The sequence below is a fragment of the Ictalurus furcatus genome, chromosome 20 (assembly GCF_023375685.1).
Source record: "Ictalurus furcatus strain D&B chromosome 20, Billie_1.0, whole genome shotgun sequence".
In the NCBI taxonomy this organism is placed as follows: Eukaryota; Metazoa; Chordata; class Actinopteri; order Siluriformes; family Ictaluridae; genus Ictalurus; species Ictalurus furcatus.
The window spans coordinates 20,939,005-20,954,041 of NC_071274.1; the positions used below are offsets into that span (position 1 = coordinate 20,939,005).

General features: G+C 44.3%; 1 protein-coding gene across 1 annotated transcript in view; it reads right to left on the reverse strand.

Annotated features, from left to right (window-relative positions):
- Positions 1-15,037, reverse strand: part of mpp7b (MAGUK p55 scaffold protein 7b) — a 56,614-nt gene that overhangs the window by 11,360 nt on the left and 30,217 nt on the right. The window contains exons 11-13 of the mRNA XM_053651864.1: positions 13,447-13,485; positions 6,540-6,710; positions 1,992-2,072 (exon numbers count right to left, since the gene is read on the reverse strand). Of these exons, the coding sequence (XP_053507839.1) occupies positions 1,992-2,072; positions 6,540-6,710; positions 13,447-13,485 (291 nt within the window). The remainder of the gene's footprint in view (positions 1-1,991; positions 2,073-6,539; positions 6,711-13,446; positions 13,486-15,037) is intronic.

Here is a 15,037-nt window from a genome sequence, read left to right on the forward strand (position 1 = left end):
GATAGAGTGAAGATTTCTGTAAGGAGATGTTTATTGGAACGTTTTGGAAGGAGTCTCCAGTGTCAGCACTTCGTCGCGTAACAAGTCGCATTTTTTTTTTTTTTTTTGCCTCGACCTGTGTACGCAGAGTTTGCGTGTTCTCCACGTGCTTCAGGGTTTCCTCCGGGTACTCCGGTTTCCTCCCCCGGTCCAAAGACATGCGTTTTAGGCTGATTGGCGTTTCTAAATTGTCAGTAGTGTGTGATTGGGCCCTGCGATGGATTGACACCCCGTCCAGGGTGTCCCCTGCCTCGTGCCCCGAGTTCCCTGGGATAGGCTTCAGGCTCCTCCACGACCCTGTGTAGGATACGCATTATGGAAAATGGATGGATGGATGGGTATCAATCTGAGTTTCGGGGTGATTCTAGCTCGATGTTGGATCTGTGTCTCCGTATTAAACAGTTCAAGGTCCTTGTGTGGGTCTAAAATATTACCCGTGACTGCACTGCTCTCCAAATAAACACCAACACCACCACCATGGCTGTTCAGCTTTGTGACTTAGACGCTTTTCCGTTGCTTGACGTTAACCTTCACGTACAGACACCAGCTCGTACTGACGTTAAATCGCGGCCCCGGGCTAACTAACCGATTCTAGCGCTCAGCGTTCCGAACGGGTAAATGAAATAAACGTGTTTGTCAGACCCTCGCCCCGTTCGGTTACTGCGAGAGAGTTTTTGGAACGTGATCAGAAGTATGGCGAGCTGTCATTCGCAGCCTTCAGAAGGGAAAACATGTGAGAGCCAAGCACCATCCGGAGGCAGGGGAATGGCGTCGGTCCAGGGCAAGGAGAAAAACTCGGGCCTCGCTTTCTCCGCATCACTCCGCACTGACAGCCTGGCTGTGAGAGGCCTTGATTATCTGTCTCCCTTTTTCTCGCCCCCTCTCTCTCTCTCTCGCTCACTCTCGCCTGCTTTTCCCTACACGCAAACCATCCAGGCTTATGATTCCTCAGTGTGGATTGACTTATGGAGGGAAAAAAAACCCCCTCAGATTTATATACACTTCATTTGTAACATTTACAACAGAGTGAGGTTTAGAGAAGCAATTGATTTGTGGATAGAGGAAGTCCGTGTAGAGCCCGGGCCCCTTCGGCGAGCTGCTTTGCTCGGCAAAGGTTCGATTCTCCTCTTGCGATGTGCCGTGTGTAACGGAGAACAGAACCGGCTCCGTTCTCAATGGTCAAGGACACCGATCGAAGACGAGGTCCCCGGATTACACCTTTTTTAAATTTAACATCCAAGCCTTGCCTAGAGATTATACCGTGCGTTCTCCTCCAAGACTGATGAGGACATTTACAGCATTTGGCAGACGCTCTTATCCAGAAGTGCTTGTTTTTTTCATCTTCATCCAAACGTCTCCTCATGCTAGTGCAAACAGGTCAGGGTCTAAGGATACCGTCGAGTTAGAGAGGAAATGGTACAATGAGAAAAACAGTAAAGAGCAGGGTGTTGAGTCTTCGTTGGAAGTAGCCATTTGATTCAGAGGTTGGAAGTTCATTCACCTTCCACCACCTTGGTACCAGTGCAGAGAAGAGTCCTGATGCGTGTCTGGAGGGGTGCTGGTATGAGTCGAGCCGTGGTCGTGGTTTGGTGCAGACTGAGAATTGCCTTCATGTTGGTGGACTCTGGTCCCTTTTAGGCATTGTAGGAGTTTTAGTCAGTCAAGAAAAAAAACTGGAGCTGGTGGTGCTGGAGCTTGAACCCCCAACCTTCTGATCAGTAACCCAGAGCCTTAACCATTGAGTCAACGCTGCCCAAGTAACTGCTAACAAAAGCAATTGTGTGGTGTTGTTTTTTTTTAAAGCTAAGCCTGAAATTGTGTCCAAGTACAGGGCAGAAAAAGTTTGTAAGAAATGATGGTGGGCTGATCAGATTTTGGGACAGATTTAGAGGAACTGCTGTGATATAACATGTGAATACATACTGTATAGACTCTAAAAGAGGTCAACTCACGTGGTACAGCGACACCAAAGTGCTCGGGATCCGAGAGCAGAAGTTTCCTTTTCAACTCGGTTAAACCAACACCACTGGGCCCTGTTGGGCACGGATACACACACATACGAACCTCTCATTAGTGTAATGATTAGTGCTGAAAAGGCTACCATAAACACGAGCGTGTTTAAACCCGCAGTTTCATCATACTCATGGTTCTGATATAAACATTCATGCCTGCGTTACAGCTTGAGAGAAATGACTCCGGAGAAGCTGCTCCGACTTGTAACGGCTTTTTGATGGGCAAAAATCAAAAGCGTGCATTCATGAACCACCCGTTTCTCTGACGTACTGGCTCTTCGAGCACACAGGCATCTGAAGTTTCCATTACCGGGGTGTGAGTGCAGACCGAACGGGATAACACCGTATCGATTTCAGCCGATGGCTCTGCTCGCTCGCACACATCCAGAACACAGTGTCTGAGCTGCTCTCGGGAGGAAAAGCCAGACTAGCGTGGCGGGGATGAAAGATCCGTCTGATACCCGTTCGGGACAGACTCGAGTCTAGCGGGCTGGGACATCCGCAGGGCCATAATGACCTCTCGGGAAAAGCGCGCATCACCAGCAGCAGTGTGTGTGTGCGTGTGTTGACGCGAAGTGGAATTCCACAGATATCTGCCGTCGTAATCATGCGTGAAATAGTTGAATTGCTTTTCTCGCAGCAAATGGCTTTAACAGAACAGTGAGAAGCCAGAAACAAACGAGCACAGGGATGAAAATAATAGTTCCACGTTCCTGCTCGGGCCTCACGTGGGCGTCCTGCCTGCCCCCTCGGTGCCACCGTAGACCGGAGGATAGCCAGAATCGGGGGGACGTTTTCTAAGAAACTATTCGCAAGCTCTCTCTGTGGTTGCTTGAGCAAACACATTTAGGACGACGGTATATTTTCATTACGTCCCATCTTCGAAGTTGTATCGCATACCTACGCAAATGGATATCATAGAGCCGGGCAAATTAGAAGTTAATGTCCCGTGTCAGAGGCCAACGTAAGCCTGAGAGAATGACATAGGTGAAAAGTGAAACTAGCAATTTGGACAACAACCTGCTCATTTGGAATAGATGAGGGATGGTGAAAGGCAGCTTTGGTGGGGCTGGATGTATTGTTTGTTTCCTGAAAAATAGTACAAAATCAGTCTCGAAAACAGCTGGCAGAATAAATGCGAAACCACGATGTCGGTATTATAAGGTTCTCTCATTTTGCTTGAAAATGACTTTAGCACAAGGGCGTGATTGTGCCCTGCGATGGATTGGCACCCTGTCCAGGGTGTACCCCGCCTTGTGGGATAATGATAATGAGTCATTATTGGTCACATATACAGTAGAGCACAGTGAAATTCTTTTCTTCGCATACCCCAGCCTGTCAGGAAGCTGGGGTCAGAGCGCAGGGTCAGCCATGATACAGCGCCCCCTGGAGCAGAGAGGGTTAAGGGCCTTGCTCAAGGGCCCAACAGTGGCAGCTTGGCAGTGCTGGGGCTTGAACCCCCGACCTTCCGATCAGTAACCCAGAGCCTTAACCGCTCAACCCGGATAGGATAGGCTCCAGGTTTCCCCGTGACCCTGAAAAGGATAAAGCGGTATAGAAGATGGATGGATGGATGGATGGATGACTTTAGCACAGTCTACCAACTTCATTTTTGTTTTATTCTTGGTGTGATAGTCCCAATTTGCCTACTAATACTATACACTACAAGTATGTACTGTTTTTGTGGAGAAAAAGTACATACTTTTCAGTGTGTAGCAAGAGTATGCAAGTACCGAGACACACGAACACGTCATGTAACGCGAGAGAACGTCGTCGCCGTATTTCAGCTTTTCTTCGTCAGTTATTCCTTATAGAACGTATACTATATCGCTGAATGTACCGTTCCCTCGCTTTATTATTTATGTATATTTACCTACATCTAGTGCTTATCGTTTAAGCGCTCTGCCACGTTTGCAGGTTGAATTCGCCGTAGCCAACAGAAAATCCTAAACTCCTCCTCCGTCGCACGAGGCGTTGTGGGCGATATTCGCTGCAAAAATGTCCACGCATCCACACTTTGAAAATCTACCGGAAATAGTTCGACCATCCGGGTACCTCTGGGATCCTCATTTCAACATACTGCGACTTGGGACGCGCTACTTCTAATCTCGGATACTATTTAGGACGGATAGTAGGTCGAATTGGGACGCAGCATCGGTTTAATGAGGGTCTATCAGAGAGCCAATCATCATCCAGGATGAACATAGCATGAACACACACGAACATACACGACCTTGACCATTTGAGATCCCCGTCCTACAGTGATTATAGTCTGGATGGAAAAAAAAAAAAGAAGAAGATTTGAAGCCTCAGTAAAGCAAAACTTTTTGAGCCGTAAATGATATATGCAACTAATAATAATAATAATAATAATATGTGTACGAAATGCTTGTTTTACAGATTATAAATGTTCAGGCAGATTAGAAAGTCTTCAATGCTGCAGAAAGCGAATAGTTTATTAGCAATAAAGATTACTGATTATTCTGCGATTAGCTAGCTACATGCTAGGTACGTAATAAACTTTTTTTTTATGTGTTACATGTACACGTATTATGTGTTCCAATGGAGTCAAATATCTCGTTTATTTTTTTTTTAAAAAAAAGGATTTTAAAGTTTTGCTAGCTGCAAAACTTTGATCTCAGAAACAGCTCTTCACCCAGACAGAAACTAAAGTCACAAATGTCTGACTTGTGGGGGGGGAAGACTCGTTCTTTCCTCTGGTCATTGTCGACTCTAAAGCTATAAATCAACTGACCAATCCAAGACAATCCCAAAATCTGTTTTGTTTCTTGGATGTTCAACGTTTGCGGTCAGTTTCCTTTCGATTCCACCGGCAGACACCCCGGGTTTGACCTTGCTGAGATGATTAAACTGCTTTGAAATCAAGCCGTGCGGTCTGCGGAAATTTTTTGGCCCGACTCGAGGCTCCCTTGAAGACCTTCGAGTACTGGAAGAGATATTATCACGCCCCTGTGCGCTTTCTGTTGTTTTTGCAACAACAAAGCTTACATCTGCTCCGGTGCCGCCGCCAACGGCTGTTCACACCTCTGATGTATCGAAGAACGAATTTAATAAATTTGCCACAGAGACACATTTTTATTTCAACGATCTGAGACGGAGCGAGAAAGCTTGGACGCGCTCGTTCCGTGCACTTGTAGTTATGCGAGAGCGGCACGCTTACAGGGGTTTACGGTCACAACATTTTCAGTGTCATCCGGACGAAAACCGACTCGCGGAAGGAGAACGGCAGACTTTCCATCGCGTCAGGTCTGAAGAGTCACGTTCTCTCGAACGTTAGCCGGGTCGGGTTTACGTTACGGCCTCGTAGCCGATGAAGCGTGGCGACGGGATATCGAGAGACGGCGGCGGAGTGGATGGGAGCGATTTGGGCATGTTCAGGAGACGAGCGTGCTGTCCTGGGTGACTCGTTCCGAGCCGGCCGTTAAGAGGAACATTCTGCAGACCTGAAGTGAAGTCCAGGCAGAGCGATGAAAACAGATCCATGCTGCAGATCCGTTTCTCGTTGCGACTTTCCAGATTGTAAAAGTATCCATACGCTGCTCTCTTAAGGGTAGTCAGCTTCAAGGAAAGGAAATCGGAAGACGGCAGATAAGAAGGAGGGTTTCATTGAAAAACGGCCAAGATTCCATGGAGAACTGCCAGGAGAACGCTGAAGCTCGGGTTTACCGTCTAGGGACCGAAAAGTGGAGCGAGGTTAAATAAAAATACAAATGAGTGTAGTAGGCAGCAAGGCTAGAACGTAAAACCACAAAGCACTCGAGGCACGCGAAGACGTCACGACTCGTCGAGATGGTCTAATGTAAAAGTTCTAGAGTGTTGTAAAATCCTGTAAAAATAACAAAACTCATTATAAGTCAGTGAGGGGAAAACACCGAGAATAAATACTACGCTGATATTACAGCCACAGTTCTGGTGAATGAACTGTGCAGTTCAGCTGCAGTTCAAATTCCTTTGAAGGCGTTATTGTTTCCATAGTAACACCTCACTGACAGGGTTTGTTCGATTACGGCGGACACGTCACGATAATCGAAGACTAACGCTTAAACGGGTTCGAAAAAGGAGACGTTTATTTAACGTTTACGGAGATAAGGAGTCTCCAGCGTCAGAAAGTCTTCAGGGTAGAAAGAAAAGAACCTTCTTTCATTTAATAATTGTTGGCAAATTGCCGTGGTATGAATTCAACACAAGAAAATAAACAACTACAGGGTGATAATAGTAGTCAACTAGTCATGTTGCTTAGTTACCAATTTAGAACTTTTTATCCATCCAGTATTTGTACAGCTCATGCTGTGAAATGCAAATGGTCAAAGGGTATTGTTTGTTTGTTGTTGTTTTTTTTTATAAGTGCGAAACTGGAGACTCCTTCCATAAACACTCGCAAAAAAATTGTAAAAATCGAAATCGCTGTGGTATAAAAGCTTACATCATATGCAGCAGTCGCATACGACAGTTACGTCTTGTACGTACCGACCAGTAGCACGAGGCGGTACGGTTCTCCTGGCTCTCTGACATAAGGCACCACCTCCTGGTAGCTGGAAATGTGGTTCTCTCCGCCGGCTTCGCACTTCTTCCATTTTGCTCGCGTTTCTCGACTCCTGCGGTCCTTCTTACTCAGCCGGAAACTTCTCCTCAATCCAGCTAGACGGAAAGAAAATTCAAGGACATCGTACACCAGAGATCAGGTTCAACCAGCCCCGCCTCAATTTAACCGTTTCGTACTTTTCATACTCGTGCGGAATTCTTCATTCGGGAACATAGTGTCGCTCTAAAATAGAAAAAAAAAAATAAATAAAATACTGTCATACGTTTGTGTAGGGTCTTCAAAAATAAATAAATAAAATAAATAAATAAATAAATAAATAAATAAATAAAAACCCCTGAGGCTGTCGTGTTTTTCCACCCGAACACGAACTCAGCTGCCATTTCTTAAAACACAAGCTTTCCGTGGCCGTCATCCAGAGAGGAGCAGAACTTAACCAGCGTTCCATGCAGAAAGATTACCGTGACACATTAGACACTGATTGCCATTTAATGGTGACAAATCCCGGTTCTTAACCGCCAAATCCATGCAGGGACACTCGATATGCTGCATCTGGCTACTAACGCTGTGATTAACGAGTACAAAATGTTTGCGTATGCTTAGAAGGAGAAGTCGAGAGCTTTGGAATGGAAAGGAACAAGTCACATCACTCCAAAAAAACTTTCCACAACATAACAAAACCACAAAGCTGCACAGGGCCGGCTAAAACGCTCCGCGTCGGAGTGTCCGGATCGCTCCAAACCCGTAAAGATGATGTAGTGTACGACTCGGCAACATAAACACAACGCATAGTCTTTGGACGGTCTGAAAGCAGCCCACGGATCAAGAAGAGTATCACATGACTAATAGTGTGTTCTGTTTTGTTGGTATTTTTTAATTGTTGGATGATGAATTTGGGCAAATATGTATTCCTTTAAAGATATACCAGAATAGTTCCAGCAGGCCTCCACATGGCACATCGATATTAACGGAAAACTCCACCCTGATTTACTTTGTAATGAAACTCTGAGTTGCGTTCGTCTTTTTTCAGCTTGGCTAACAGTTTCCTACATTACCCACAATGCCGTTCAACTCCCATCACAGTGGGATTGATCTCTATCTAAAAAGAGCGATGCGGCGGCGCTTTAGTCCTTCTGTCCAGCTCTCTCGTCTCCTCGTCTATACACTCTGTTTGGGGGGGGGAGGGAAACCCTTCGCGCTAATAACATTGTCAATGCCGTCACGAGTCGAGTCGAAAGCCCGATCGAGTCTCTGCCTTAACGAATTCTTGAACTTCGAGTCCAACGTGTGCGCCAGCGTCTCCACTGGATTTCTCATTAATACGCCATTAAACATCGGCGTGTAAGAAAAAGCAGTTCGTGCTCTTTTGTTTTCAGGGGCTAAAGCGATTGTTGGCACTTTCGCTGATTGTTGACACACGCTTTAAATCGAAACATATTTTAACAGGGTGGAGTTTTCCTTGTACTCTGAATTGATTAAAGAGCACCTATTATGGTTTTCAAACATGCCTAATTTTGTTTTAAAGCTCTCATATGATAGATTTACACGCCCCCGAGGTCAAAAAACACTTTAACGTGCTCGTAATTTAAACTGCAGCGTTACCATTTCCCCCCCCAGTGTCACAAACGACTCGTTAAATGATTCGTTCTAAAAGATTCGTTCTAAACTAAGAGAGCATACTCTGGTCTGATCGGTCAGACGTCCCTGTCTGTCGTGATCGGTCTAGCGCTGTCGGCGATCGGCCGATGAAGACCAGAGGCGGGGCTTTTTGTTACGAACCTACGTACAGGAAGTAAAGTCTGGAATCACTAACGACTCGATTCAGCGGTTCTGAATCGGTTCCTTCTTTCCGGAGTCGATAACTCCGTTTGTCGTGCGCTTTGATTTTTGAAACTTTGCAGACGTTTTACATTCACAAACAGCTCTATATATAACTACACTACATGTAGGGTAATGTTTGAAAAACCATAATAGGTGCACTTTAAGAAAGTGTCAGCTGTTCTGCTCTGTGTTTGACTCCAGGTCGTGAGCGTGAGCGTTACACTCTTCCACAGGCTGGTGAACACATGTCGAGCATGTCTCACACTCCCACAGACGCAGTAGCCACAGCAGAAATACACGGCTGATTGGCTACACCGATATCAATCTAACCGAATCCCTTAAACTGTTCCAGACATCTCTGTCCTGCGCGGAGAATAACAACCGGGCCCCGAGGCTAGACAGAGCTTCTGCGCAAATAAATCTGAGGTTAGCAAGCCCTGACAGGAAAATAATTAAACCAATATATATTTTTTAATCTGCGCAGATTGATTCTCTCACCGACTCTCCAGATAGTCGTACTTCTTTCTTTCACTTTTTTTTTTTTTTTTTAAACAGAATAACCTGTGGGGTTTTTTTTTTGTTTTTTTTGACATAATCCTGGATTATATGTGAGTGCACGGAGAGCTTTAGACAATCCTTTTCAAGGAAAGGCATACGGGAGCTTTTCTCGAAATGCCGAAATACACCCTGACGTGTGCTGCGCTGGGAATTCGGGCGGGTTACGAAACGACACGAGCGTTTTTGGCCTTTCAGAGCAGCTCGGCATTCAAGACTGTGACATGCGCCGTGGAAATCGGTCGGGCAGCCGACAAAACGCATTTTCAAATCTAGTTATGATATTTGCCGTACGACTCGTTCTGACACGACGTCTGGGGAAAAATTTCCCAAAGGTTCACGCTTAATTTGGTGTTCATAACTACTTCTTGTGATTTATTCAGCATATGGCGGTTGCAAAATCTCAAGACAAATGATGACCTGGAGTGATGTAGCTGTTGAGTTGAGGTTGAGGAACTGAGCCAGAATTCACACACCATGCTTCTTTTCTGTGTTCATATTAGTTTATTTTTTTTTTAAAGGCCACACCCCCTTCAGGTTTAAATCCAAATACAGATGCAGACATTTTGAGCACTAAACTGATACACATTACGATTACCACTCCCCCCCCACATCTTGTTTACTAAAACATCCCGGAGCCTCTATATCCTCACACCAGCTGCTGAACGGTGCCCATGACATGATTATGACTGCGCGTAAGGCTTTCTATAAATTAGAGAGCCTGACCAAACGCTTCTTCCAGACATGTCCAGAGACCAGGCCACACAACCGGTTTCCATAAACAGCAACAACTAGAAGATGCCAACCCAACTGGCCAGGCTTATGTCTGCTTCACGCATGGCCTGCACCAAAGCTGAGCTCTCACCACATTGGCTGTGGGAAGAAGCAGAAGTGAAGCTTACTGTAACAGCGTCTGAAGGGATCCGTGGGTAGAACCGCCTTCCTCTCTTATTATATGCTAGAGAAACTTTGGTGTTTTGGATTGGGTTCCTCATGTAATGACCTCGAGAGCACACAGGAGAACATTATCCATTATGGGCTTGCAGATTTTGGAAACGAGATAAGGCGATAAAAACAAATAAAGCTGAGTTCTAATAGAGATTAGTGGTTAGCATATTTGCCTCGCACCTCTGGGGTCGGGGGTTCAAATCTTTCTCCTCATGCTTCGGGGGTTTCTTAAAGGTACTCCAGTTTCCTCCCTCAATCTAAAGACAGGCATTGTAGGCCGATTGGCATTTCCAAATTGTCCGTAGTGTGTGAAAGTGTGCCCCGAGTTCCCTGGGATAGGCTCCTGGCTCCCTCGTGACCCTGTGTAGGATAAGCAGTTCAGAAAATGGATGGATGGATTTTTTTCTTGGAAACTTCAATGGACCAACATTACAGACCTGAGGTACTCCTGCTACCTTTGGTTCCTTACTGAATGAACTTCTGAGCATGTGCTGTAAAGAACATGATAAGAATGATGTATCTTTGCCTTGTAGTTTTTGGAAAGAGTATTTAACAGAGATAAAGCAATAATAATAATGAAAAAAAATAAAAAAATAAAGCTGAGTTCTAATAGAAAGAATGAGAGAGAGTCAGAGTGAAATAATTTATCCTGATTGGTGAGAACTTGTAGTTGATCCTGCAGCACAATAAACTTGAAAGGTCCTTTACTCCTACTAGCTTTGGTTTCTTAATGAATAAATTTAAAAGCATGTGCTCCAAGAGAAATGATGGAAGAATGGAGGGAGTAATCCATCATGGCCTTGGAATGGATGTTGGAAACTGAGTATTTAAGAACGATAATGCGATACAAAAAAGGTCTAATAGAGAGAGTGTTTAATTTGAAGGAGAAGTCCATCCATCCATTCCATACTGCTAATCACGGGGAACCTGGAGCCTATCCCATGGGATTCGGGGCACAACTCGGGGGCAACCTGGACAGAGTGCCAATCCATTGCAGGGCACAATCACGGCATGTCTTTCGACTTGGGGAGGAAACCGGAATACCCAGAGGAAACCCCTGAATGAAAGGAGAACTTGCAAACACCACGGACAAAGGGTGGAGGTGGGAATCGAACCCCCTAGAAAAACAAAGTCCAAAAAAAAAAGAGTCATTTTGGATCTGACCTGAAATGAATCGTATTGGCGCTGAACCGAATCATACTGAAGCATATTGAAATGTTACTGGTTAACTGAATCCTTTTTAGTATTGTATAGACGTACTGATCTGTTTTGTATCGTCTGAAAGGGGGAGATTCACACCCCATGGGAAAAGAGTCTCCAACCGATTCATATCGGATTGGGTGCGAATCAAATTGTAACGAATCGTTTTAAAACATATCAACTCATCACTTGGTTAAATGTATTATTTTTCATATTGTATCATATACTATCGTCCTGATGTTTATTGTATCTTCTGAAAGATGGAGATTCACACGCCTTGTAAAAAGAGTCTCCGACTGAATTATATTGCATCAGGCCTGAATCGAATTCTATCGGCACTTAAATGAATCATATAGAAGTGTATCGAAATGTTACATAACTGGTTATGTATCCTTCTTTGTATTTTATAGTATACTGTTTATTGACATGTGCATTGTATTGTCTGAAAGTAGGAGATTCACACCCCATGGGAAAAGAGTCTCCGACCGATTCATATCGGATTGGGCCTGAATCAAATCGTATCGGTGCTGAAACGAATCGTTTTAAAACGTATCGAATCCTCACTTGTTTAAATGTCCGATTTTTCGTCTTGTATCACGTATGACGTATCGTGATGCCTATTATATCTTCTGAAAGATGGAGATTCATATTCCTCATAAAAAGAGTCTCCAACTGAATCGTATTGGTTTGGGCCTGAATCAAATCACATCAATCCTGAACTGAATCGTATTTAAGTGTATCAAATCGGTATGTGGCTAACGGTATTGTTTTTATTGTATCGTATTGTCTGAAAGACTCAGATTCACCCCTAGTAAAAAAAAAAAAAGAATCCAGTTTCCTCAGAACGAAAACTTGAACAAGAAACAAAAAGAAATCTTTTGGCCTTGTAAACCTCGATGCACTGATACGGCAGACCTGAGGTACTCCTGTTACCCTTTTCTACCTTGAGCTTGGCAGTTGACATCTATTACATCACCAGCATCGATTTAACCCAGAACTCAAGAACCAAAGCAGACAGACACCACATCCCATCCTGCGGGATCCGGTCTGGAGGGGGAGAAAAAAACTGCGACGATATGAACTGATACATCTTAATTCAAAGTCCACGTGATGCTTCTTCATGAAGTTCATCTGTCGTTGGCGTCCGACAAAAAAAAAATACGAACGAATGACCATAACTTGTCGATTGCATCAGCCTGTATGGTAAACCCATTATCTGGTGAATGAAGCCCTTTGGGTTGTCTTCTAACCCAGTGCACACTAATGCACACATGCTGCGGCTACCTGACACTGAAAACATCCAAAGGATCTGGAGAAATAGAAAAGCAATCTGGACTGCTGAACCGTGCATTAGAGTCTTGGCTCCTGCTAGACTGCATACTGATTAAATAATCTGGTTTGTAAATACTGCCTTTTTTTTTCTTCTTCTTCTTCTTTTTTTTCTTTCCATGTCTGGACATTATTGGGATCTGCTGATACCTTTTCCAGGTCGCTTAAATATCCCACCCACCCCCCTTTCTCCGTGACCCTTCACATTCTCCACTATGCTCTCGGTCATATCTGATTGCGTCGGATGATCGCTGTAAACACCGTCTCTGTGCTTCAAAGGCAGATTTATAGAAGCTACCAAAAGCTCTCCGTGTGCGTCGAAGCATCGTGCAGTTTTCCATCACGTAGTTCCTAAACCATCGCTGCGATAAATCACAGCTTTTTGGCCTACCCCAAAATGAGCCCGTCACAAATCGGCCACGTAGTAATGCCTTGAGCATGTTTTCTCGAAGGGGTCGCTGTGGGATTGATGCGAGCTTGGCCATCGCGTCTGTGCCTGAGATTTGCTGTGGACAAGCTGATGTTTTGCCAGCCAGCAAGAAAAAAATAAAATAAAATAAAATAAATAAATGTAGAGACTCTGCTTTACTCGTACCGTTGCCTGGCTGCTTCGCTTCACTCGCCCGGCCCCTGCTCGCCGAGGCTCTTTATCACCAATGGACCAGAGCAAAGCACCCAGTCTGGAGCTATTAAAGAGTTCCAAATTAACATGAATACTCAAACCAGATCGACATAAATCAAGAACTAATGAGGCTGTCTAAGCAGCTGTGAAAGGACGAATGTATCATGAGATGGATATGTGCCATGGGGCGGATTAAGCAGCATTAAGAAGCTCTGTTGTAGCATTTTAGTGCACAAGAGTCCAGTTAAAAAAAAATAATAAAAAAAACTCCTTCAGGTTTAAAGCAGGGATTGAGATTTATAAAGGAAGCAGTAAGCAAGTGTGTAAAAGATAAGATTGAAGAAAGAAATGTTCCTTACCTATATGTATTCCATGTATGGCCATATAATCTGCATCTTCTTGTAAGGACAGACAAAAAAAAAAACCAAGATGTCACTCTATGTAAGTAATAAATATAAATATGAACATAAACGAGTCATTATCATGCAGGAAAAGAAGGATAAAGGAAAAGGTATTTTGATTGAGATCAAATTCAAGCCCTTCGCTGTAAATACTCGGACGTCTGCTAATACAATACCGAGCGATCTTTCAAGTCATATGACTACACTCAACATGACGCAACCTTTCATACAACAGTTACCCCGAAATGATTCGTCTACAGTATCTGCACCAAATATTTAGACTTATCGAAATATATTGTTTTTACGCTGTCAAACGATCGTGAATGAAATCTGTAGAGGCGAGGAAACACGCTAACCGTTCGGGTTCAATTTCTGCTCGCAGTCGTCGCCATTCGTTTCTATTCGTTTCCACCAAACATGACATGGTAGAGTCGAGGTACGTTCACGCGACTGGCAGCGACATGGGCGACGGCGGCCGTTGCTAGATAGCTAGGTGTGGGCGTGTCCCAAAAGTTGAACTTTATGCAAATTCGGTGCGACTGTGCAGCGACTACCAAGGGGAGCGAAGACAGTAGAGCGCGCGCGATCCGTGATCCGTCATGCCGCCTGCCCGTCCGAATTGTTTCGCGGACCCAGACAGTCCGGCGCTTGTGCTTGCGCTTTCGCCGCAATGGCAAACAGCTCAGACTGCTTCTCCATCATCTCGTTGGATATGATGCACATATACACTGGTGAATTTTATACACAAACGCTCTCCCTCCAGAAAGTTTCGTTTTCGCAGCAAGAAAACTTGACTTGTTGTCAAATGTGGAATGCTAGCAGCGTCACCCGCTGATAAATGTTACTATGGCAACCAAGTACTAGGAACGCCTACTGGCAATTTCATAATACAGCAATTGGCGACTTGCAGCAATAACATCTCTGTATGTGTGAACGTACCTTTAAAGGAAAAGGTAGCAGCTACAGTACATTTTGAATTGTAAATAAACGAATCATGCTAGGACCTCTACTAGCTAGTTATCCAACATCATGCTAGCTACATAATGCTAGTTATCCAACATCACGCTAGCTACATCATGCTAGTTATCCAACATCACGCTAGCTACATCATGCTAGTTATCCAACATCACGCTAGCTACATCATGATAGTTATCCAACATCATGCTAGCTACATCATGCTAGTTATCCAACATCATGCTAGCTACATCATGTTAGTTATCCAACATCATGCTAGCTACATCATGCTAGTTATCCAACATCACGCTAGCTACATCATGATAGTTATCCAACATCACGCTAGCTACATCATGCTAGTTATCCAACATCACGCTAGCTACATCATGTTAGTTATCCAACATCATGCTAGCTACATCATGCTAGTTATCCAACATCATGCTAGCTACATCATGTTAGTTATCCAACATCATGCTAGCTACATCATGCTAGTTATCCAACATCATGCTAGCTAAATCATGCTAGTTATCCAACATCATGCTAGCTAAATCATGTTAGTTATCCAACATCATGCTAGCTACATCATGCTAGTTAT